General features: G+C 61.9%; 2 protein-coding genes across 4 annotated transcripts in view; both read left to right on the top strand.

Moving 5' to 3' along the window:
- Positions 1-90: 90 nt before the first annotated feature.
- On the top strand, positions 91-8,688 carry SLC39A4 (solute carrier family 39 member 4). Of its 3 annotated transcripts, XM_073893403.1 has the most exons (13): positions 91-2,629; positions 4,077-4,370; positions 4,846-5,130; positions 5,578-5,773; positions 5,890-6,032; positions 6,122-6,293; positions 6,678-6,850; positions 7,028-7,165; positions 7,246-7,368; positions 7,564-7,618; positions 7,758-7,910; positions 8,112-8,299; positions 8,380-8,688. In XM_073893403.1, the coding sequence occupies exons 2-13, from the start codon at positions 4,179-4,181 to the stop codon at positions 8,506-8,508; spliced, it is 1,947 nt and encodes a 648-aa protein (XP_073749504.1). In that variant the 5' UTR covers positions 91-2,629; positions 4,077-4,178; the 3' UTR covers positions 8,509-8,688. The 3 variants fall into 3 exon arrangements, with proteins under 3 accessions (XP_073749504.1, XP_073749506.1, XP_073749505.1); XM_073893405.1 differs by lacking the exons at positions 91-2,629; positions 4,846-5,130; positions 5,578-5,773 and having other exon boundaries at positions 4,255-4,370; XM_073893404.1 differs by lacking the exons at positions 91-2,629; positions 4,077-4,370; positions 5,578-5,773 and having other exon boundaries at positions 4,998-5,130.
- A 2,947-nt stretch (positions 8,689-11,635) lies between these two features.
- Positions 11,636-23,311, top strand: part of CPSF1 (cleavage and polyadenylation specific factor 1) — a 14,105-nt gene continuing 2,429 nt past the window's right edge. Inside the window, exons 1-25 of the mRNA XM_025871345.2 lie at positions 11,636-11,943; positions 17,856-17,883; positions 17,976-18,118; positions 18,205-18,285; positions 18,372-18,523; positions 18,603-18,749; positions 18,862-19,001; positions 19,073-19,183; positions 19,256-19,349; positions 19,438-19,525; positions 19,603-19,725; positions 19,817-19,868; positions 19,974-20,068; positions 20,135-20,209; positions 20,389-20,469; positions 20,541-20,630; positions 20,820-20,930; positions 21,012-21,153; positions 21,235-21,413; positions 21,491-21,627; positions 21,715-21,889; positions 21,965-22,171; positions 22,251-22,340; positions 22,431-22,574; positions 22,645-22,797. Of these exons, the coding sequence (XP_025727130.1) occupies positions 11,800-11,943; positions 17,856-17,883; positions 17,976-18,118; positions 18,205-18,285; positions 18,372-18,523; positions 18,603-18,749; positions 18,862-19,001; positions 19,073-19,183; positions 19,256-19,349; positions 19,438-19,525; positions 19,603-19,725; positions 19,817-19,868; positions 19,974-20,068; positions 20,135-20,209; positions 20,389-20,469; positions 20,541-20,630; positions 20,820-20,930; positions 21,012-21,153; positions 21,235-21,413; positions 21,491-21,627; positions 21,715-21,889; positions 21,965-22,171; positions 22,251-22,340; positions 22,431-22,574; positions 22,645-22,797 (2,982 nt within the window). The 5' untranslated portion in view covers positions 11,636-11,799. The remainder of the gene's footprint in view (positions 11,944-17,855; positions 17,884-17,975; positions 18,119-18,204; positions 18,286-18,371; positions 18,524-18,602; positions 18,750-18,861; positions 19,002-19,072; positions 19,184-19,255; positions 19,350-19,437; positions 19,526-19,602; positions 19,726-19,816; positions 19,869-19,973; positions 20,069-20,134; positions 20,210-20,388; positions 20,470-20,540; positions 20,631-20,819; positions 20,931-21,011; positions 21,154-21,234; positions 21,414-21,490; positions 21,628-21,714; positions 21,890-21,964; positions 22,172-22,250; positions 22,341-22,430; positions 22,575-22,644; positions 22,798-23,311) is intronic.

Genomic DNA, 23,311 nt, shown 5'->3' with positions numbered 1-23,311 from the left:
CCCTGGGCCTCGGGTGGGATCCTGCCTCACCAGAACACACGGGCCCTGAACACGCAGCCCATTCATCAGGGTCTGAGCACCAGTTTAGGGCCAGCAGCCTCCCTGGTGGGCTCCGAAGCCTTCACCTGGGCCAGGTAAGGCTTGAATCTGACCACAGAGGAAGCTGCCTATCACACCCACCTCCCCACGGTTCATGTGAGAACTCTAGGCGCCTGGGGGCCCAGCTGGCTGGCCAGGGAGGCTGCTGTTCTGGCCCATCTCCCTCTCCCTGCCCTGGGGGCACCACAGGCCGGCCAGGGCCTTGTCCTCCCAGTGGCTCACCAGGGCCCCAGTAGATAACAGATGGGGGAGGCCGTTTGTCCTGCCCACGGAAGAGGGTGTCCCTCCCTCAGGAGCAAGGCCGTGTTGGTGCCCCAGGAGCCCTTGGGCCAGTCTTGCCCAGGGGCTGGTGGGGGAAGAAGGTGCAGTCTGCAGGTGAGGACATGGGTGTTCAAAGGCCAAAGCTGGTTACCTGCTCGGCAGGCAGCCGCCGCCCGCAGCGTCACATCAGTTCACACCCTCCTGGGCAGGCAGCAGCAAACCGTAAGACCAAAGGCTCCAGATTCTAAAGTGCGTTGTTTCACATCTTAGCAACCATGGCATGGCATAAGGAACCTGCTAGAGCTCCGTCGTAGCACTTCTTTTCCTAGTAGAGTTTCTAGAGGTCTGTGGCATGTAGTATTTCAGGTGGTGATAAGGTTGGAGGCCGCCCGTGGGGAGGTGCCACTTCACATGGGGTGGTCAAGGACAGCAGAGCAGGCAAGGAAGAGAGTGGGGAGGCCTTGGGTTTGTCCCTGGAGCCCCGGATGCCAGCAGGGGCCTCGGAGCAGAGGTGTGCACGTCCCTTGGGTCTCACGAGGGAAAGCAGAGACAGGCGACTGGTGGAGGGGGGCAGGATCAGCGACAGGCGGAGAGGGGCCCCGGGGTTCTGGGTGTGTACTGTGCTGCGTGTTGCACCCACAGTGTTTGCCCCTGGGCTGAATGCACTGGACGGTGAATACCGCGGCGTAGCACCAGAACAGCCCGCTGGGGGAGGTCCTGTTGACATGTGGACACCTGCAGGGAACAGGCTCTGTGAGGGGGTGGCCAGAGTTGTTTGCATAGGCCTGGTCTGACTTGGGCCAGCTGGTCGAGAGGGGTTGTCAGGTGGATGGCTGGACATCAGAGGCGGGAGTTCCGGAGGGAAGACAAATGCTTGTCATCTCCAGGGCAAAAGACCGCCATCATAGGTTCCAGGAATTCTAGCCAAGAGGCCCAAGGACCGGCACCATCACGCTTGCAAGGTGGGAATAGAAAGACCAGCAAAGGAGCCAAAGAAGGGGTGGGTAAGCCCCAGGAAACCCAGAGAGGCCCTAGACAATGGAGGAGCAAGGGTGTCCAGGGCCAGCTGAGATGAGGAAGAGCTCCACCGAGTCTGGCCTATGGGGCTCTCGGGGACCTTGACCAGATTGGAGGCAAGGAGGAGAGGCTTCAGGGGAGCCTAGAAGAGACTGCCAGTACTAGAGACCCCAAATCCTGCTGTCAATGGCAGCTGAAGGGGCAGGGAGGGTTCTTTTGGTCTATTTTTTTTTTTAATTGTAATAAAATGTAACATGAAATTTGCTATTTTAAACACTTTTTTTTTTTTTTGAAGATTTTGTTTTTAAGTCATGTCTACACCCAATGTGGAGCTTGAACTCACAACCCTGAGATCAAGAGCCGCAGGCCCACCAACAGAGCCAGCCAAGAGCCCCAACTGTGTTAACCATTTTTTTAAAAAAAGATTTTATTTGACAGAGAGACACAGCGAGAGAGCAGGAACACAAGCAGGGGGAGTGGGAGAGGGAGAAGCAGGCTTCCCGCCGAGCAGGGAGCCCGATGTGGGGCCCGATCCCAGGACCCTGGGACCATGACCTGAGCTGAGGGCAGATGCTCAATGACTGAGCCACCCAGGCGCCCTGTTTTAACCATTTTAAAGTGCAGCAGCATCAAGTACATTCACAATGTCATGTGGCCACCATCACATCCAACTCCAGAGCTCTTTCCATTCTCCCAAACTGTCCCCAGTAAACACTGACTCCCCATTCCCCCTCCTCCAGCCCCTAGCAACCACCATCCTACTTTCTGCCCCTCGGTTTTGACTAGGTGCCTCATTCAAGTGGAATCATACAGGATTTGTCTTCTTGTGGTTGGTGTATTTCTCAATGTTGTGCATGTGTCACAATTTCCTTCCTTTTTTTAAGTGCCATGCTTAATGTGGAGCTTGAACTCATGACTCTGAGATCAAGAATTACAGGCTCTACCAACTGAGCCAGCCAGGCATCCAGAAATTTCCTTCCTTTTTAAGGCTGAATAATACCCCATTGTATGCAGAGACCACATTTTGTTTGTCCATATTCATCCTTCGGTGGACACTTGGGATGTTACTGTGTTGTGGAGGTTGTGCATAACGCTGCTGGGGACGAGGCTGTGTTTGGAGACAGGAGTGACTGCAGTGTGCTTGTTGGGTGATAGGGTGATGCAGGAGGGGCCGCGGGACACAGGAGAGGGTACACCACCACGTAGGAGGCAGTCCGATGTAGGGGAGCTGGTGACGCACTCTCTGGGAGAGGTGGGGGCCAGCACCGAGGTTACTGAGGTCAAAGGGGCTGCTGAGGGGAGGGCAAGCCGCATGCTAGGCCCTCAAGGGCTCAGGCAGTTCTGCCACTCGGCCCGGGGGCCCAGGGAGGCCAGGCTGGACGGCTGGTCTGAGATCTTTGCCCAGAAGCTGACAGGCTGGGCAGTGCGTGGCCTGAGGCAGCAGGAAGGTCCAGACTCCGCTCCAGCCAGCCCAGTGGTCCCTGTGCGGTGGGGTAGGAAAGAGGCCAGTTCGGGCCTCTAGTCTTCAGAACTGTGCCCCAAACTCCAGCTCCCCTCCTCGTTGACTCAGAGCGCTCCAAGAATCCTCTAAATCCCTGGCAGGCTGCTCCTATCTCCTCTGGCCCAGCTCCCTCTTAGGACCCAGGGACATCAGACTGCCGTGCAGTCCAGCTGCGGCACCGTCTAGCATGTATGTGGGTGAGGTGACCTCAGACCCAGGACGCTGCGCTCAGCATGATGCCCTGCCCTCGGCACCACAGGACTCGGGGGACAGAGTCCTTGGGTCTAGGCTCCCGGCAGCCCTGGAGCTTCTCTCCCACCCCAACCACACCTCACAGGGCTCAGGGTCCGTGTTCAGCTGCACCAGGTGGGGAAGGGGACGCCCACACACTCCCTCCGGGAGGGGTCGCGCCCACCCCTCCCACTGCCAACTAGGCAGAGATAAGCCAAGGGGTTCGAAGGCCAGAGAGAGTCAACAGGGAGGGGCAGGTACAGAACTGCGAGTCACAGTCCTCCCTCAAGCTCCCGGGTCTAAAGCTTGGGCTCCTGCCCAGACAGCCTGAGAGACCCTTTGCCTGTGGCAGCAAGCAGAAGGCCCAGGTTCCCCGTTTGTCCTGTGGGGCTAAGCCCATTTTCTCAGGAATTTCCCCTGGGGGGTTTGGAAGGGGAGCTTGACTCAGCCAGCACCGTTTCGGTTCCCTCAGAATCCAATCCCCAACATGGGACACCACAGCCCGGGCCTGGGAGAAGGCCCCACCTCCCCACCCCCAACTGGAGCCTCAAAGGCTAGGGGTGGGGTGCAGGTGTCTAAGCTGCCTGAGCCAAGGAAGCCAAGCAGGGAAGGGGCTGGGAGGGGAGTGGGACAGAGGCATGTTCAGGGCCTATCAGGCAGAATGTTGGGGACGGGACCTTGTGGGGCTGGGGTGGTATCCCTGCACGTCTGCCCCAGGGCCCCCTTGTTGGCAGCAGCCCCTAGACAGAGGGTCGCCCCACGGGAGTGGAGAAGGCGGCCCCGCCCCGCTCTAGGGAGCCACAGGCGAGCTAGCAGATGCCCAGGCTGCCCTTCCAGGAGAAGGGGCCCAGTCCTTGCCCCCGACAGGCAACGGCTCCAACCACGGGGAGGATCTGCTGCTGGAATGGTTAACCTGAGGCACCTCAGGCAGCCAATCACAGGGCCCTGCAGGAAATACCTGGGAGAGGTCCTCTTTGTGCGGGCGGGTCAGAGCCCAACCCCAGTCCGGCCCTAGGCTGCCGAGCAGCCTCCCCAGAGCACAGAGTACGCACGGTGGGGGGCGCTCAGCATGCTGGTCCCGGTCCAACTCAAGCTGGGGCTGCTGCCGGCTTTGCTGCTGGTCACCGCGATGGCAACTCAGCCTCCCCGTCTGCTGACCTTGCTGTCCTCAGGCCAGGGTGCTCTGGACCGTGTGGCACTCGGCAGCCTGTTAAATACACTGGCGGACCGTGTGCACTGCGCCAATGGGCCGTGTGGAAAGGTAACTGCCCCACCCGGTGGGCCCCCAGCCTGGGCCCGCTCCACCCCAGGGCTGGAAGCAAATGGCCCCGGGCAAACTCCAGGAGGCGGGTCAAGGTGAGGCTGGGTGGCCAAGCACCCAGGCCCTGCCTGCGGGCCTGAGCCCACCCTCCTCTGCTCGGAATTCAGGCAGGCCTGTGCTCCCAGGGTTGGGGGCTGTGCTGGGCACGTACAGCTCCAGGATCTCAGGGCAGCCCCCTCCCCTGGCAGCCCCCAGGCCGTCTGACTGGCAGTGGTTCCAGGAAGAAGCCGCCCTGGGATAGAGCGACCACTGCCCCACGCTCTCTGTGTGCGTGTGTAAGGGGGGGCGCGTGTGAGAGAGCGATGATGCTGGGGTGGGGGGTGGGGGCAAGACAGGTGTGTGTGGACCCCAGAGGGAAGCTGGCAGCTTCCTGACCACAGGCCCCTGGCTCCTGCCCACCTGTCTCTGCCCACAGTGCCCATCTGTGGATGATGCCCTGGCCCTGGGCAGGCCCGAGAAGCCAGGGCTCCCTTGGGGGCCAGCTCTAGAACACAGACACATCGCCCGCCTCAGTGCTGCTGCTGCCCTCTACCTCAGCGACCCCAAGGGCACCTGCACAGAGGTCCAGGCTGGCCACTGGGCCACTCGTGCTGACCATCTCTTGGCCCTGCTGGAGGGGCCCAAGGCCCTGACACTAGGCCTGAGCAAGCTGCTGCAAAGGATTCAGGCCCAGGCTGCTGGCTGGCCTGCTGCCCAGGAGGTGAGGGGCTGGGTAGGCTGGCCGGAAGGGTCTAAGGGGATCAGTAGGGAAGGGAGACCACTTAGTGGGCTGGGACTGGCTGCAGTGGGCAGGACATCCCCTGAAGCCTCCTGGGGTGCCTGGGGGAGTCTGGGGATGGACTTGGGAAGCTGGGCTAGGCTGATGGATCACAAATGGATGTCCACCACCACTTAGGGCAGGGACTTGGGGAGCCCCAGCCGGGGGGTGGGGTGGCTCATCAGACAGGGGCTGAGAAGAATCCTGGGGCCACAGGGAGGGATCAGGCCCAGGCCTTAAAGCTGGCAGGAGTAGGTGGTGGTGTTCTGAGAAGGCTGGTCTGCGGCCAGGTTGGGGCAGTGGCACTCAGGGGACACCAGGGGTGATGGCAGAGCTGGAGACCAGGAAGGCCACACTGCAGGCAAGGCTGAGCCCTGGCTCCTCCCCCAGGCCTGTGTGGACCTGCCTCAGCTGCTGGAGGAGGCAGAAAGGGCAGGAGCTCCCAGCAGCCCTGGCCCGGTACTGGCCGCCCTGTTGGACCATGTCAGCCGTGGGTCCTGTTTCCGTGCCCTGCCGACCCCCCAGTACTTTGTAGACTTTGTGTTCCAGCAGCACAGCGGCGAGACTCCCAACATCACACTGGCTGGTGAGGCCTCGGCTGGGCCAGAGAGCGGGCAGTGCCCTGAGTCCCCAGCCTCCATGTCCCTGGGAAAGGCAGGCCTGGAGCCCATACAGACTTTGTGATTCTGTTCTCCCTGCCAGAGCTGGAGGCCTTGATGCAGCGCCTGGGGATAGGCAGAGTGGCTGAAACACACAGTGACCACAGTCATCTGAGAAACAGGGCCAACCACCAGGGCCCTGTGCCCCTTGCCACCCCGAACAGCAGCTCCAGCCTGTGGGACACAGTGAGCAGCCACTGCACCATCGTCCTGGGGAGAGGTGGGGTCCCATGGATCTGCTCAGGTCCCTGAACCCCTGTGCTGCCACCCCCCAGGTATGCCTGAGTGCCGGGGAAGTGATGGCCGTGTACGGGCTGTCTGAGCAGGCTGGGGTGACTCCAGAGTCCTGGGCTCAACTGAGCCCTGCCCTGCTCCAGCAGCAACTGAGTGGGGCCTGCAGCCCCCAGCCCAGGCCCCCCACCCAGGACCAGCTCAGCCAGGCGGAGAGTGAGTGCCTGCTTCCCCGGTAGTGCCTGCCTAGCTGTGCCCGGGGTGCTGGTGGTACAGAGGTGGCACCTCACAGGGAGGAGAGAGTGGCCACAGGGCCAGGGCAGGGGTGGGGAAAGCTGGACCAGGGCTGGCAAGGGAAAGCAGCATGGGAGTAGAGGGGTGGCAGGGAAATGTGGGAGGGCCCAGGTGGGAAGGGAATGGAGCTTTAAGGGTTAGCATAAGCAGAGGTCTGGCCCAAATCTGGCCACCTGCATCCCTGGGGAGCTTCTGCTCACTCCTGGACCCCACCCACCCGGACTCCCTCCCCTGGGAGGCAGGGGTTGGAGACTGAGGTTGAGAGAGAGGCTCTCAGCTCAGCTCATCACCTGGCTTCCTCCCCAGGGTATCTATACAGCTCGTTAGCCACACTGCTCATCTGTCTCTGTGCGATTTTCGGCCTCCTGCTTCTGAGCTGTGCCAGCTACAGCGCGGCCTCCCACTACATCATCCAGACCTTCCTGAGCATGGCCGTGGGCGCACTCACCGGTGATGCTATCCTACACTTGACACCCAAAGTCAGCCTCAGCCTTCCCCTCCCTCCCCAATCAGGAGCTCCCCTGCTGAGTCCTTCCAGGCCCTTCCTCCTGGAGCCCTTCCTGTCCCCCTAACCTCTCTTCCTGGCCCCGGGGGGTGGAAAATGAAAAGGCGGGGGGAGGCCTTAAGGCACCCTTTTCAGCCCCCTTCTCCCCCAGGTGCTGGGGCTGCACACCCACAGTGGGGAGGGCCTTGGCCCACAGACCACCTGGCGCCTTGTGGCGGTGTTGGGTGGCCTCTACACCTTCTTCCTGTTTGAGAGCATCTTTAATCTCTTGCTGCCCCTGGACCCAGAGGTCAGGTGGGGGCTGGATGTGGTGGGTGGATGGGACAGAGGGGTGGAGGCGTGGCAGGCCCTGAGCCACTGTCCCCACAGGACTCAAAGGGTGGGCCCTGCAGCCACAGCCACGGTGGCCACAGCCATGGGGTGTCCCTGCAGCTGGCGCCCAGTGAGCGCCGGCCACCTAAGCAGCCCTGCGAAGGCTCGCGCACAGACCTGGTGAGTTGGCCCTTCCTCAGCCTCCCCATCCCACATGGAGCTTCCCCCACCCCAACCCAAGGACCCCTTCCTGCCCCCCGCCCCCACCCCAGGGTTTTCGTCTCTGGCCTCTGACGCTGGTCAGGGGACCCAGTTCCCCCTCGCCCCCCCTCACCTCCCTGCCGAGGGGCTCATCCACGTGGACCCCCTCTCCAGGTGGCAGAGGAGAGCCCAGAGCTGCTGAGCTCGGAGCCCCGGAGACTGAGCCCAGGTGAGCCCTGAGGGAAGCCCCGGAAGGACTAGGGGCCACGGATTAGGTGCGGAGCGCCAGCGCGGGCCAGGGGCCAGGGGCCGGGGGCGCCTAGGTGGGGGATAGGGCCGGCGCCGACCCACGTCCGCCGCGCCCGCAGAGCTGAGGCTGCTGCCCTACGTGGTCACGCTGGGTGACGCCTTGCACAACTTCGCCGACGGGCTGGCTGTGGGCGCCGCCTTCGTGTCCTCCTGGAAGACCGGGCTGGCCACCTCGCTGGCCGTGTTCTGCCACGAGGTGCCACACGAACTAGGTGAGCCGCGCGCGCCGCCGCCGCAGGGGCTCCGCGGCGGGGGCGGGGCCTGCCCGGGTGTTGGGCGGGGCCTGCCCGGGTGTGGGCGGGGCCTGCCCGGGTGCGGGCGGGGCGCTCGGCCGGCCTGCCCGGGTGTGGGCGGGGCCGGCCTGCCCGGGTGTGGGCGGGGCGCTCGGCCTGACCGCGCCCCGCCCGCCCTAGGGGATTTCGCGGCCCTGCTGCACGCGGGGCTGTCGGTGCGCCGGGCGTTGCAGCTGAACTTGGCCTCCGCGCTGACGGCCTTTGCCGGCCTCTACGTGGCGCTCGCTGTCGACGTCGGCGAGGACAGCGAGGCCTGGATCCTGGCGGTGGCCACCGGCCTCTTCCTCTACGTGGCGCTCTGCGACATGGTCAGGAGTCGGCTGCCCCGGGGGTGAGCGGAGCAGGGCCTCGGAGCTGGCCACTGACCCAGTGCCTACCTCTTCCTCAGCTCCCGGCCATGCTGCACGTGCGGGACCAGCGGCCCTGGCTTCTCTTCCTGCTGCACAACATGGGCCTGCTGGGCGGCTGGACCGTCCTGCTGCTGCTGTCCCTGTATGAGGACAACATCACCCTCTGATCCGCGCCCCCCGCCCCCCAGGCCCTGGCTGCTGGCCCTGGGTTCTCTCAGCCCCTTGCACCTGCCAGCCAGTGTGGAACCTGCAGCTGGGTACCCAGAGAGCCCCAGGCCTTTGAGAATCTCCCTCCCACAAGCCCCAGCATCCTGCTTCAATAAAGACATTCTTGTCTTTGGAGCCCAGCTGCTCTCCCTGCTGTTAGGGAAGTGTCTCACACCAAGAAAGGCGGGGGGGGGGGCGGGGGGGAGCCGCAGTCCCCCTCCCTCCCCCTGGGGCTCTGATGAGGAGCCAGGGGAGTTGTGTTAAGGAACCTGCAGGCAGCCAGCCCCAATCCCTCCTCTGTAAGCTGGAATCCCTGCCTGGGGAGTGGAGTCGGAAATAGGGCAGGGTCTGCAGGTAGCAAATGAGACCTGGTCTCCAATCAGGAATCTGACTTGTTTGCTCCTAGCAGAAAGACCAAAACAGCAGACCAAAATCTGCTCACACAGATGAGGGCTTGTTACTCTCTCATGAAAAACAGGCCTAGAGCCAGTCAGACCAGAGTGTGTGGGAGCCCACGGTCCGTGGGGCCTGGGCCTCCAATGTCCTTGCCAGAAGTGTTCATCCTGAGTCCCCTTGTAGTCTCCTGGGGATGTCGCACAGCCCGCCACAAACCGGGTGCCTTAAAATGACAAAAATTAATTTTCTCACAGTTCTGGAGGCAGAAGTCTGAAATCAAGGTGTCAGTAAGCCGTGTTCCTTCTCAGCTCTGTAGGCAGAATTCATCACATGAGACTTTACTGGCTGGGCCCAAGTGCTCTGTGTCTTGTGGCAGGAAAAGTCCAGTGTCTCCCTCTGTCTTATGACCTTCTCTCGTGTGTCTCTTCTCATGAGGACACTAGTCCTATTGGATTACCAGTTCACCCTACTCCAGTATGCCCTCATCTTAACTAATACTATCTGTAATGATCCTATTTCCAAATAAAAGTCACATTCTGAGGTACTGGGGGTTAGGTTTCCAGCATACCTTTTTGGGGGACACAATTCAATCCATGACACCCTTCATGGTCCAAAATGGCTGCCAGAGCTCCAGCCATTAAATGCACTCTCCAGGGAGCAGAAAAGCGGTAGGAGGAAAGAGCACAAAGAGGAAGGGTTCCAGGAGTTATCAGATTCAGCCTGTCATTTACCCAATACACAGACACAAAAGTGGGAGAGCGGAAGTCAGTCCCATGTTATGCTCCATGGGTCCACTTGTGCTGGAGGGAGGTGGGTGCTGCATGTCAGTAATCTGTGGCAAATTGGGCAGGAAGGGCCATTATCCGAGAGCTCCCTGTCCTGACACAGGTAGACAGACACTCCAGCCTCTCCAAGAGGCATTGATCCTCCGAGAAGCTTCACCAACTCCACAAGAGAGAGGTGTGAGAAGTACCACCTCCCTCCTAAGTCTGGTCTCTAACACTGAGCACATAAAGATGGCCTCTTGGCACAGAAGGAAGGGGCTGCCCCAGAGGAATATGAAGAGCGTGAGCATGGCCTGGACTGTAGTGTCCACCAGCCACAGGGCCCAAGCTTCAGGATATGAGGGAGAACACTGGCTTTTGGGGGGCCTGGAGGAAGGGGAGACTCAGGAGAGGCCCAGGTCCTTCTGGAGGAGGAGCTGAAAGCCCGAGTTGCCAGGGCGCGCACGGGCACTCCCCAACCTGCTCCTCCCCAGCCTTGGACCATCTTCTGGCCCATCACTGTCCCTCCCCAGCCACTTGAAGCCCCCGCCTCTGCTGACAGGCCCCCACCTTCACCTCCCATTGAGAGAGCTGATCTGCCAGGCAGGCTCACCGCTGTGTTCCCCCTGCTGACCCGGCAACCTCCTGCCCCTCACCCTATCCACTGCTGTGCTCCCCAGGGCTGTGCTCCTTCAGTGTCTAAAGCCCTCTCTGCACTGACCACCTCTGTCCCACAGACGAGCTCGTGTTCATTTGTGAGGGCATGGGCCATGTGCCAAGCTCCAGTCCAAGGGTTCTGTGGGCACCGATTTTTTCAATCATCACAGATGTCCTATGATGGGCGCACCAGGACTGTGCCCCTCTGAGAGGCACACCAAGAGTTAGTGTCCTGACTGGGGCCCCAGCTCCGTCCCTGCTGTCTCCTCCAGCGCGTTCTCATAGTCCTGGTTACAGTTTTTCTTACCTTTAAAGGGCTTTGGTGTGGCTCAGGGGTCACACACCTGCTGGTCACACCACTGCCCAAAGGTCCAGACTTGGAGCCTTGCTGCCGACACGAGCAAGTGGATAGATATGGATGCAACGTAAACACGTATTTCTAAGTCACTTTCTTGGGCGTGACTACACTTTCTCCCTTATTTTATTTCTTATGATTTCATTTCTAAGTCCCAGGTCTGCGTGAGGGTACCTACGGCAAAAGTACCCGCCAAGCGAGGAGAGGTCTGTTAGCCGGGCTTGGTCCTGGCTCCAGTCTCCGAAGTGGACAGCTGTGCTAGGCCTGGGGAGGGCAAAGGAGGCGAGAAGGGCAAAATCGCGGCCCTGGGGCCAGCCCTCGCGTCCTACAGGGACGACGACCCGCAAACCTGCTCCCCGCGAAGCTGTCCCGACCCCGGACTCGGACTCGTCGGGCAATGCTCCACACTAGCAGCCCTTGCCAGGAGCGTCATCCGGCGCGTGTCCGCCTCCGGGCGTCCGTTCCCTGCCGGCGCCCGCCAGCGTCCGGCACGGCGCCTCGCCCACGCGGGTTTGGAGCGGGAACGACGCCTCTTCTCGCGGCCGAGACCCTCCTTGTGACCCCCCACCCCCACCCCGGGCCGGCGGCCCCCAGCCCAGCCCAGGCCCGGAGGCCCTAAGCCCCGCACCCCCCGCCCCGCTCCCCACCCGCTGCCGGGTTCCCTAGGTACGGGGCGCTGGATTTCGACCGAGCTCGGGATTTCCGGGCTCTGGACGCAGAGCTCGGGATTTCCGGGCTCTGGACGCAGAGCCCGGGAGCAGAGCCGCAAGGCCGCCCCGCCACCCCCTGCCACCAGGGGTCGCTGTGGCCTCTTCCCGCCGCCGCCCAGGCGGCGCCGCGCAGGCGCGGGCGCGGGCGCGGGCGCAGGCGCCGGGAACGCCGGCGCTCAGCTTCCGCTCAGCTTCCGGGGCCGCCCGGGCCTTGCGCGCCGCCGTCCCGTTCCCCCGTGAGCCGGCTCCAACCGCCAGGTGGGCGGCGGGCGCGCGCACGGCCGGGCAGGGGGCGCCGAGCCGGGGTCGTGCGCGGCGGCCCCGCTCCGCCTGGGGCCCTGCGACCCCGCGCCGCGCGGGCCCGGCGCCATGTACGCCGTGTACAAGCAGGCGCATCCGCCCACCGGCCTGGAGTTCTCCATGTACTGCAACTTCTTCAACAACAGCGAGCGCAACCTCGTGGTGGCCGGCACCTCGCAGCTCTACGTGTACCGCCTCAACCGCGACGCCGAGGTAGGTGCGAGCCGGCCCCCGGGCCCCGGGCCTGGGCGCTCGCCTGGCTGCCCGCCGCGCGCCCGGAGCGGCCTCTGTGCCCGCGCGGCGGGCCGGCGCCGGGGTGTGCGGGCGGGAGAGCGGCGGCGGGGAACGAGCCGCAGGAGCGCGAGGCGAGAGTCGGCAGCCGCTGGGAACGCAGGGGCGCGCGGGCGGGTAGAGCGCAGCACGTGCCGCCGGGGAGGCGGAGGCGGGGATTCCCGGGGGGCCCCTCCGCGCGGCCTCTCCGGGGCAGAGCAGCCGTCTGGCGGCGGAACGACGGTCCTGGCGAGCGGCCCCAGGCTGGCCCTCGGGCGGGCCGACCCCGACGCGAGGTCACTGGAGCGTGACGAGCCCGTGCACAGCGGAGACGCGGGGTGCTTTGGGGTCCGGGAAGGCTTCTTGCACGAGTTGGGCGAGCGAGGCTTCTCCAAGCCCCGGGACGGGCGCGGAGGCCGTCGGGGAAGAAGGGGCCGCCTGGGCGCCGGCCAGAAGCGGTTGAGGGCGGAGAGCGCCTGCGGCGGGGGAGGGGTCGCCACCGGGTTGGGGCAGGGGCTGGTGCCGCCGGCAGACGGGCTCAGAGGGGCGCCTGCTTCGGGACACCTGTGTGTGTGTTTGCATTAACTGCGTGGACGGCTGTACGAATAACACACGATGAAGCAAAACAGGAAAAGTGGGAGTATTTCGGCGAGAGCTTTGTGACTGAATAGGTGTCGTTAAAAAAAATGTTAGTTTAAGCTTTTGTGATAATGGCAGTTTTGAGGTCAGTAGTTGGCTTTTGTCAAAATTTCAGTCAAAACTGAAAAAGAGGTCTTGCGAATACAAATGGGGGTTCCTGGCTGGTTCAGTTGGAAGAGCAGGAGACTCTTGATCTCGGGTTGTGAGTTTGAGCCCCACGTGGGTGTAGAGATTACTTAAGATGAATGAATGAGTCAGTTTCCGTATCGCATGAGAGCCTCTTTGCCGAATGCAGTAAACAGACGGTGTCTGGGTCCCGTCTTCCCGTAAAGTTCCTCCTTCTCTGATCCCAGTGAGCTTTAAGAGACAGATTGGAAGCTCACCGTCCGCAGGGAACACTGGCGCTCCCTCCCCCGTTTTCTCCACAGACGTGTGTGTTTGTGCAGAGGCCTCGTGAGTAGATGCTGGTGAGCATTGCGGGCAGAGACCTGCGCTTGCGGTGCCCCTGTTCCCGGGGGTGACAGACCAGACACAGCCAGTCGTGAAGTGCGTGGAAACCAGCAGAGCGGACTGGGGGAGTGGAGAGCAGGAGCGGTGTTAAGTTTGGCCTCCTTGCAAAGCTGAGTTTTGAGCAGGCAAGGACGAGGTGCTGGAGAGAGCCTTGTGGGTGTCGGGTGAAGGTTCCAGGCGGGTGAAGGTGTTAGGGCAGTCGGGGCTGGTGGTCAAGAGCCAGCCAAGAGGGGGCTGCCTGGGTGGCTCAGTCGGTGAAGCGTCCAGACTCTTGATTTCCGCTCAGGTCGTGATCTCAGGGTTGTGAGATGTAGCCCCACGTTGTCGGGCTCCGTGCTGGGTATGGAGTCTGCTCGGGATTCTCTCGCTCTGCCCCTCCCCAACACCCACTCTCTCTCTTTCCCTTTCTCTTTCTTTCAAAAAAGAAAAAAAGAAAGGATCAGCCAGCAGGCCCTGAGGAAGAGGGGAGTGAGGAGGGGCTCCTGGCTGGCTCAGTCCGAAGAGCATGCGACTCTTGATCTGGGGTCGTGGATTCAAGCCCCACATTGAACATAGAGATTACTTAAAAAAAAAAAAAAAGGGTGGAGGAGAGGACAGAAGGTCAGAGGGGTGACGAGGTGGGGGCCAGGTATCAGCCTGGCCACCTTTTAGGTGTGTAGGGATTGAGTGCTAACTCAGAGGTGAAGTTAAGGAGCCACCTGACCTATGTTTCACAAGGGTCAGTCACTCCGGCAGCTGTGTGGAAGAATCGGTCGGGAGGTGGGAGGGGGCCTGAAGGGAGCCCAGTCAGGGGCATCAGGCAGTGGAGGTGGTGGGAAGCAGTCAAGTTCAGGGTGGACGGGATGTGGGACGTGAAGGCACGAGGAGCCAAGGTTTTGCTGGGGCCCGGTTTGGGTCTGAGTACCAGGAGGGGTGGAGTTGCTGTGACCTGATATGGAGAAGGTGGAACAGGGAAATGGGAGCAGGGGCTCCTTTTTGGATATCATATTAGTTACTTGTTGCTGCACGACAAGGTTTTTTTAGAAACTTTTTTTCTTAAAGATTCTTTTTTTAAATTTCATTTGTCAGAGAGAGAGAACAAACGGGGTGGGGGCAGAGGGAGAGGGAGAAGCAGGGAGCCCGACGTGGGGCTCGACCCCAGCACCCTGGGATCGTGACCTGAGCCCAAAGCAGACGTGTGACCGACTGAGCCACCCAGGCGTGCGTCCCAAAACTTAGAGGCTTAAGCAATGGGTATATCTCCCGGTTTCTGAGGGTCGGGAAGCCAGGAGTGGTTTAGTGGGGTGGCTCTGCACAGGCTCCCAGGAGGTTGCAGTTAGAGGTTGGCAGGGCTGCCATCCTCCGAAGGCTCAGTTGGGGTTGGAGTTTCTGCTTCTCACTCACACCACTGTTGGAAGGAGACTGAGCGAGAAAGAACAAGTCACCAAGAAGCCACAGTGTCTTCATAACCTGAGGTGGACGTGGCACACTGCCACCTAGTACAGCTCATCTGGACCAGCCCTGGCACAGTGTGAGCGGCCGCACCGGGCGTGAATTCTCAGAGGCCATCTTGGACTCCAGCCGCCACAGACTTAACCCAAGGGGCTGATTCCACGGCCCCCTGTGAGGTTGAGGGAAAGCTGGGGACACAGGAGTTGTGCTGAGGAGCAGGGTCTGGGCTGGAGCTGAAGTTGGGCTCTTTAGACTCTGAAGCTGGTTGGGATCACCCGGAAGGTGGCCGCCTGGGGCCTGGGGTGCCCCAGCGTTGAGACGTTGGGAAGAAGGGAAGAGGCCAAGAAGAGTTGTAGGAAGCATGGCCAGGGAGGCGGGAGGAGAGCCCAGGACCAGGGAAGGCAGCAAACTGGGGGCCTGATGCTGTGTCCCAGGCTGCCGAGCCTCAGGTGAGGCACGGGACCTGGAGGCCCTGGCGACTCTTGACTGGGGGGTGGGGACGGGGGCCCGCAGGGTTGAGAGCCCACCAGAGAAAGAGAATGAGTTAACGGTGAACATCTCCAGAAAGACTTGTGCAAAGGGAATCAAAGAGGTGGAGTGGTAACCGGCGGGAAAACAGGATTCTTAAAGATGTGAGCACAGTAGCAGCTGATCCACAACAGAGGCGGGGGGGGGGGTGCACCAGCACGGCCACAGCCCTCTCCCAGCCCACCGAAATCCAGGGGGCTTTGGACATCTTCAGAGAGTTGTAAGAATTCCAAACAGACTGCATGTGGCTGCCGAGCTGAAGTCAGATATTTGCTCTTCGGCTCATTGTAGGAAAGTTGGCCAACTCTCAAGTCAGAGGGGTGGGAGATGGAACTGATGGGGGGCAGCTGGAGGGCGTTCGGGGTCGGCCTGGTCCTGCTGGAACAGCAGCCTGGTGTTGCGGGTGCGTGCGTCTGTGAGTGTCTTGGGAGTTTGGACAGGGCACCCCATGGACTGAGGAGGTCCCTGGCCTGTGCTCTGGGAGGTCTGGGCTTCAGCTGGGTGGCTTCTCTCCATCCCTCTCCCCTCCACTCCCCACGTGGCTGGCTTGGTTTTCCTGGCAGCATGGTGGCCTCAAAGTAGTTGGGCTTCTTATGTGGCAGCTCTGGAGACGAAGGGGAAAGCTGCTGGTCCTCACAAGGCCGGGCTCTGGGCGCACGCCAGCGGTTCCCTCTCCATAGCTTGTCCAGAGCCGCCGCAAGGCCAGACCCAGGAGAGGGGTGACGGGCCCTGTCTTGAGGCTGTCTTGAATCTGCCCTGTGGAATCCCGTGCAGGTGGCTGCAGTAGTGAACAGCTCACCTCTGGTGACAGGAGTGGGGACGGCAGAGAGCACGAAGCAGGTGGGGATGTGTGGGGGGTGGGCAGTGTGCCTGGTTCCCCAGTCTCCTGGGTGAGGTGGGCAGTAAGGGCAGCTCAGTCAGAGGCAGGGTGTGCTGCTGTCTGCAGGGCAGAGAAGCTGTGTGTGGCCTGGGGCAGCTGGGCAGTGGGAAAGGCCCTGTGACCTTTGGGAGGAAAAATACATAGCACTTCATTGAAATTAATGGAAATCCCAAGTAAACAGAAAATAGGTCATGGTTACAGATGGAAAATCTCAATATCGTAGAGATGTCCACCCTCCTCAGGTCTTCCAAAGTCGCAGTAGGTTTCCCATTAGATTTAATAATCTGATTCTCAAATTTACATGGAAGAGCCCAAAATGAAGCTTATCCACAGTAACTTTAAAGACGGACAAGGTGGGACACTTGCTCTACAGGCCTATCACGAATTTTTTGTGTGTACATGCATATTTTAAAGCTGTGTTATTAGGTGTATACGAGACAAATACAGAATAATGTTTTACTTTTGAACTGACATTTTTGTCATGAAATGTCCCCTTTTTTCTCCAGTACTTTTTGCCTTAAGATCTGGTTTCTTCAACATCAACGTAGTGACCTCAACTTTCTTCTTCTTTCTCTTTATTTATTTACTTATTTTTAAAAGATTTTATTTATTTATTTGAGAGAGAGAGAATGAGAGAGAGTACATGAGAGGGGGGAGGGTCAGAGGGAGAAGCAGGCTCCTCGCTGAGCAGGGAGCCTGATGTGGGACTCGATCCCGGGACTCCAGGATCATGACCTGAGCTGAAGGCAGTCGCTCAACCAACTGAGCCACCCAGGCGCCCTCTTTTTTTTAAAGATATTTATTTATTGATTTAACAGAGCGCACAAGCAGGGGGAGCGGCAGAGGGAGAGGCAGACTCCCTGCCGAGCAGGCTCGATCCCAGGACCCTGGGACCATGACCTGAGCCAACCAGGTGCCCCATCCTATGCTTTTTTTGTGTCTATCGAAACAATATATTTTTCTCCGTAACCTCGATAATATGGGTGTTCTTGTGTTAAACTAATTTTGCCTTCCCGGAACGACTCTGGTTGTGATGTAGTACCCTTTCCACACGTCACCGGCTCCTTGGCAGATACTGCAAGGAGTCGTCGGCTTCGACTTTGTGTCCCACGTGCATGATCCGTGTCAAGGGGGCCTCCACCTCCTGAGGTGCCATCAGCCTGGGACCAGTGGGATTTTTGGTTTCATTTTGGTTTTCTTTGGTGTTTTTTAAGTTAGTCATCATTTCTGAAACATTTGGTAGAATTTTCCTGGTGAAGTCCTCTGGCTCTGGAGTTTCTATGGTTGTTGTGAAGTAGGCATGGGATGTATAAGATGCTTTTTCTGTAATGAGTTACTTACATGGCTTCTCTCAAGCAGCTCTCTCCAGGATGTTTTCCCCGTAGCACAAGTGTATTATTAAAAATGATCTTCTTTCTCATCATTAAAACTTTATGGAGCACCTGGGAGGCCCAGTCAGTTGAGTGTCCGACTCTTGATTTCGGCTCACGTCCTGATCGCAGGGTGGTGAGATTGAGCCCTCTGTTGGCTCTGGGCTCAGTGCAGAGTCTGCTTGAGGTGCTCTCTCCCTCCACCCCCCTGCGCCGCCCCCCGCCCATGCGTGCTAGTGAGTGGACTGCTGGGGAAGCGGTGAGCGGGGGCTTTCTGAGAAGCCCTGTGGCCACGTGGGGGACCAGGGTACGAGCGTGTTTGTGTATGTTGGGTTGGGCTGTGCGCGGCTGTCTCCAGAAGTGCCTGGAAGCGTGGTCTGCGCCGTGGTGAGGGTTTGGGTGGGGTTGGCCCTGCGTGGCCTTTTCTCCTTGTCCCCCCATGAGGTGGGGCTGCCAGGTGTGTGGCTTTACTGCTCACCCTCCTCTTCTCCTCCCAGGCACCAACCAAAAATGACAGGAGCACAGGTACGTACAAGGGTGGCTGCCCTGGCCACAGGCCTGGGACTGTGGGGGCTGGGGTGTGGGCCCAGACCTGGACCCACTGGCCTGTCCCCCAGAGGGAAAGGCCCACCGGGAACACCGGGAGAAGTTGGAGCTGGTGGCTTCCTTCTCCTTCTTCGGCAACGTCATGTCTATGGCCAGTGTGCAGCTGGTGGGTGCCAAGCGGGACGCCCTGCTCCTGAGCTTTAAGGACGCCAAGGTTAGGCGATGAGCCTGGAGGTGGGAGTTGGTGGGAGGGCCTGCCAGGCTGTGGGTGGGCACCAGCTCTGACCTGCTGCCTTCCAGCTGTCGGTGGTGGAGTATGACCCGGGCACCCATGACCTGAAGACCCTGTCTCTGCACTACTTTGAGGAGCCCGAGCTGCGGGTAGGGCCAGGCCACACCCCCAGCCCCCCCTGCTCCCCTTGGGCCTCCCATCCCCAGGCCTGCCTAATGATGCCCTCTGCCCCCAGGATGGGTTTGTGCAGAATGTGCACACGCCGCGGGTGCGGGTGGACCCTGACGGACGCTGTGCAGCCATGCTCATCTACGGCACGCGCCTGGTGGTGCTGCCCTTCCGCAGGGAGAGCTTGGCCGAGGAGCACGAGGGGCTAATGGGGGAGGGGTGAGTACTGCAGCGGGGGAGGGGCTCTCTGAGCCGGTGTTCCCTGCTTCCTCTGCCCACTGAAGCCTGTTGCCCCCAGGCAGAGGTCCAGCTTCCTGCCCAGCTACATCATTGACGTGCGGGGCTTGGACGAGAAGCTGCTCAACATCGTGGACCTGCAGTTCCTGCATGGCTACTACGAGCCCACCCTGCTCATCCTCTTTGAGCCCAACCAGACCTGGCCAGGGTGAGGCCCTGGTGCCGTGGGCTGAAGCTGCCAAGGCCTGGGCTGGGGCTCCGGGGGGCGGGGGAGGGACCAGGCCCCCCAGCCCTGGTTGACCTACCTGTCTGTCCCCCAGACGGGTGGCTGTGCGGCAGGACACCTGCTCCATCGTGGCCATTTCCCTGAACATCACACAGAAGGTCCACCCGGTCATCTGGTCCCTCACCAGCCTCCCCTTTGACTGCACCCAGGCCCTTGCGGTGCCCAAGCCCATAGGTGAGGGCCGTGGGGGTGGGGGGCGTAGTGCAAGGGTGCGGAGCCCCGCCCACCAGCCTGTCCCTCTCCAGGTGGGGTGGTGGTCTTCGCGGTCAACTCGCTGCTCTACCTGAACCAGAGCGTCCCTCCGTACGGTGTGGCTCTCAACGGCCTCACCACCGGCACCACTGCCTTTCCCCTTCGTGAGTGTGGGTAGGGGCAGGGCCGAGGGGCAGGGGTGGTGGGGGCCGTGGACCTGACTGTGTCCTGCACAGGCACCCAGGAGGGCGTGAGGATCACCCTGGACTGCGCGCAGGCGGCGTTCATCTCCTACGACAAGATGGTCATCTCCCTCAAGGGCGGTGAGATGTGCGTCTCCCCGCCTTCGGTGAGCCCCATGCCCTCCCACCCTTGCCCCCCAGCCTCGCCCCCCAGCTCAGTGCTCCCCCTCCCACAGCTATGTGCTGACCCTCATCACTGATGGCATGCGCAGCGTCCGCGCCTTCCACTTCGACAAGGCCGCTGCCAGCGTCCTCACCACTAGCGTGAGTTGAAGGAGGGGGGTGGGGGCAGCGGCCCTGGGGGTGGGCCTGGCTGCACCCTCAGCACCCACTGTCTTCAGATGGTCACCATGGAGCCGGGGTACCTGTTCCTTGGCTCTCGCCTGGGCAACTCGCTCCTCCTCAAGTACACAGAGAAGCTGCAGGAGCCCCCAGCTAGTGCCGTCCGAGAGGCTGCCGACAAGGTGGGTGCCTGGGGCCTGTTGGGACGTGAGCCCCTTGTGCGGGGGGCTGCCTCAGAGGGCTGCTCACTGCCCCCCGTCCCCCCCCCCCCAGGAGGAGCCTCCCTCGAAGAAGAAGCGAGTGGACTCCACAGTGGGCTGGTCAGGTGACGACGGAGAACCAGGGCTGGAGGGGGCAGGCGGGGGCTGGTCGGATTAGACCTGGGGGCCAGGCAACCAGGGTGGGCTCGCGGGGCCTGTGTCTGCTGCAGGGGGCAAGTCTGTGCCGCAGGACGAGGTGGACGAGATTGAAGTATACGGCAGCGAGGCCCAGTCAGGCACACAGCTGGCCACTTACTCTTTTGAGGTGAGGTTGGGGCCCAGAGGGGGGGGCCTCCCACCCTGGCTGGCCTGAGCACGGCTGTGTCTGCAGGTATGTGACAGCATCCTCAACATCGGACCCTGTGCCAACGCTGCCATGGGCGAGCCTGCCTTCCTCTCCGAAGAGGTGCCCTCGGGTGGAGAGATGGGGGGCAGGGGGCCACGGGGGCCTGCCCTTCCTCTCAGACCCGTGCAGGGAGATGGGGGGCAGGGGGCCGCGGGGGCCTGCCCTTCCTCTCAGACCCGTGCAGGGAGATGGGCGGCAGGGGGCCGCGGGGGCCTGCCCTGACTCTCAGACCCGTGCAGTTTCAGAACAGCCCCGAGCCAGACCTGGAGATCGTGGTGTGCTCCGGCTACGGGAAGAATGGGGCCCTGTCAGTGCTACAGGTACGTGGGGGTGGGGGAGGGGGGCCTCCTGGTGGGACCTGGGTGGATGGACACCCCCATTGTCATTCCAGAAGAGCATCCGGCCCCAGGTGGTGACGACCTTTGAACTCCCCGGCTGCTACGACATGTGGACAGTCATTGCCCCTGTGCGAAAGGAGCAAGTAGGTGGAGCCTAGGCTGACCAGGAGGTCCCGAGTGGGGCAGGGGACCAGTGCTGCCCTCCGTGTGGACTCAGCCTGAGCTTGGGGGTGGCCTGGAGGCGGTGGGGCCCAGGACAGGGCTCTGCCAGGCTGTTTGAGGCAGGCACCCCCGGCTGGGTGGTGCGATCACTGCTCTTCCTGCTGTCACAGGAGGAGACTGCCAAGGGGGAGGGGGCAGAGCAGGAGCCCAGCGCCCTCGAGGCAGACGATGATGGACGAAGACACGGCTTCCTTATCCTGAGCCGGGAAGACTCCACCATGGTAAGGGGTAGGGGTCTGGCAGCCTGGCGGCGTGGGGGTCCCCGCCGTGGAGGGTGTGCCTCACTCTCCCATCACCTACAGATCCTGCAGACAGGGCAGGAGATCATGGAGCTGGACACCAGTGGCTTTGCCACACAGGGCCCCACGGTCTTTGCTGGCAACATTGGGGACAATCGCTACATCGTGCAGGTGTCGCCGCTCGGCATCCGCTTGTTGGAAGGAGGTGGGCTTGGGTGGGCGGGCAGGCGGCCAGGCAAGGGTGGTGGGTGCTGACCACCCGGTACTGACCATCCTGTGCCCACAGTGAACCAGCTACACTTCATCCCCGTGGACCTGGGCTCCCCCATCGTGCAGTGTGCCGTGGCTGACCCCTACGTGGTTATTATGAGCGCTGAGGGCCATGTCACCATGTTCCTGCTCAAGAGCGACTCGTATGGGGGCCGTCACCACCGCCTGGCGCTGCACAAGCCCCCGCTGCACCATGTAAGCACCCGGCCATGCGCGCAGCCTGCTGACTCTCCCCCCCCCACCCCGTGCTGAGCCCGTCCCTGTCCCTGTAGCAGTCCAAGGTGATCACACTGTGCGTGTACCGAGACGTCAGCGGCATGTTCACTACTGAGAGCCGCCTGGGCGGGGCCCGCGATGAGCTGGGGGGCCGCAGTGGCTCCGAGGCAGAGGGCCAGGGCTCGGAAACCAGGTACGTGGGGGCAGTCACGGCACAGGCTGGGGCCAGGGGGGCCTGTGGCAGGCCCCGTGTGACTTGTGTGCCGGCCCCGGCCTCTAGCCCCACCGTGGATGATGAAGAGGAGATGCTGTACGGGGACTCGGGCTCCCTCTTCAGCCCCAGCAAGGAGGAGGCCCGCAGGAATAGCCAGCCCCCTGCGGACCGGGACCCCACCCCGTTCCGGGCGGAGCCCACCCACTGGTGCCTGCTGGTGCGGGAAAACGGAACCATGGAGGTGCGTGGGACCCTGTGCCCGGTGCGGCTCCCTGTCCCCGGCTTCCTGTGGCCGCTAACCCCACTCCCCACACAGATATACCAGCTCCCCGACTGGCGGCTGGTGTTCCTGGTGAAGAACTTTCCCGTCGGGCAGAGGGTCCTGGTGGACAGCTCCTTCGGTCAGCCCACCACGCAGGGCGAGGCCCGAAAGGAGGAGGCCACGCGCCAGGGGGAGCTGCCCCTCGTCAAGGAGGTGCTGCTGGTGGCCCTGGGGAGCCGCCAGAGCAGGCCCTACCTGCTGGTGAGTGTGGGCCCTTTGTTCCCCGCGGCAGCCAGGCCGGGTGCCCCCACTTCCCTGGTGACCCTGCACTGCCCCCCAGGTGCACGTGGACCAGGAGCTGCTCATCTACGAGGCCTTCCCGCACGACTCCCAGCTCGGCCAGGGAAACCTCAAAGTCCGTTTCAAGAAGGTGCAGTGACGGGGCTGAGCTGGGCATGGGGTGGATGTGGAACGGGGTTGGGGGCACGACCCGGCCCTCATGGCGCACCACCCCCTCCAGGTCCCTCACAACATCAACTTCCGTGAGAAGAAGCCGAAGCCGTCCAAGAAGAAAGTGGAAGGCGGAGGTGCTGAGGAGGGGGCTGGGGCCCGGGGCCGCGTGGCCCGGTTCCGGTACTTCGAGGACATCTATGGCTACTCAGGGGTAGGCAGGCGGCTCTCGGGGGGCCCGGGGTGGGGCAGGTGGGGCCTCACCTCACAGTGCCTGCCCTCAGGTGTTCATCTGTGGCCCCTCGCCTCACTGGCTCTTGGTGACTGGCCGGGGGGCCCTGCGGCTGCACCCCATGGGCATCGACGGTCCCATTGACTCCTTTGCCCCGTTCCACAACGTCAACTGTCCCCGTGGCTTCCTGTATTTCAACAGACAGGTAGGGAGACTCCAAGGCTTATGGGCCCCGTGTTGCCCTGCCTGGGTCAGGAGGAGGTGCTGGGGACCCTGCGGGGTGTCCAGCAGGTGGACAAGGCCGAGGTCAAAGAGGTGAGAGACTGGGAAGGCTTGGAGGGCAGGGCAGGCGGGCGTGGCGGCTGCAGCCCCTGAGGGCGCCTGTTTGCGGGGGCCAGTTCCAGTTCCAGTCACTGCTCTGCCCTTGAGGAGCTGTGTGACGCTGGGCCAGGTGCTCATTCTCTCTGAGCCCCGTTTCCTCATCTGTGACGTCAGTGTGAGGACCCGTGAGCAGAATGTGGCAGGTGCTCTGGAGGTGCTGATGCTCTTAGGGCTACGGGTGAGGGGCAACAGCCAGGGCCCAGTAGGGGTCCCCTCATCTGTCTGCAGACTCTGGCCTGGCCGGTGTGTGGGTAACCTTTGGCCGGCAGCCTCCAGCTTCCTCTGGGCCCAGACCATGTCTGTGGCCAGCATGCCAGCCCTGGGGAATCCTGAGAGAA

The sequence above is a fragment of the Callorhinus ursinus genome, unplaced genomic scaffold (assembly GCF_003265705.2).
Source record: "Callorhinus ursinus isolate GAN/ISIS: 27379988/994484 unplaced genomic scaffold, GSC_fseal_2.0 scaffold5, whole genome shotgun sequence".
In the NCBI taxonomy this organism is placed as follows: domain Eukaryota; kingdom Metazoa; phylum Chordata; class Mammalia; order Carnivora; family Otariidae; genus Callorhinus; species Callorhinus ursinus.
Note: the sequence above shows the minus strand (reverse complement) of the source record. Positions and strands in the feature narration are given on the sequence as shown.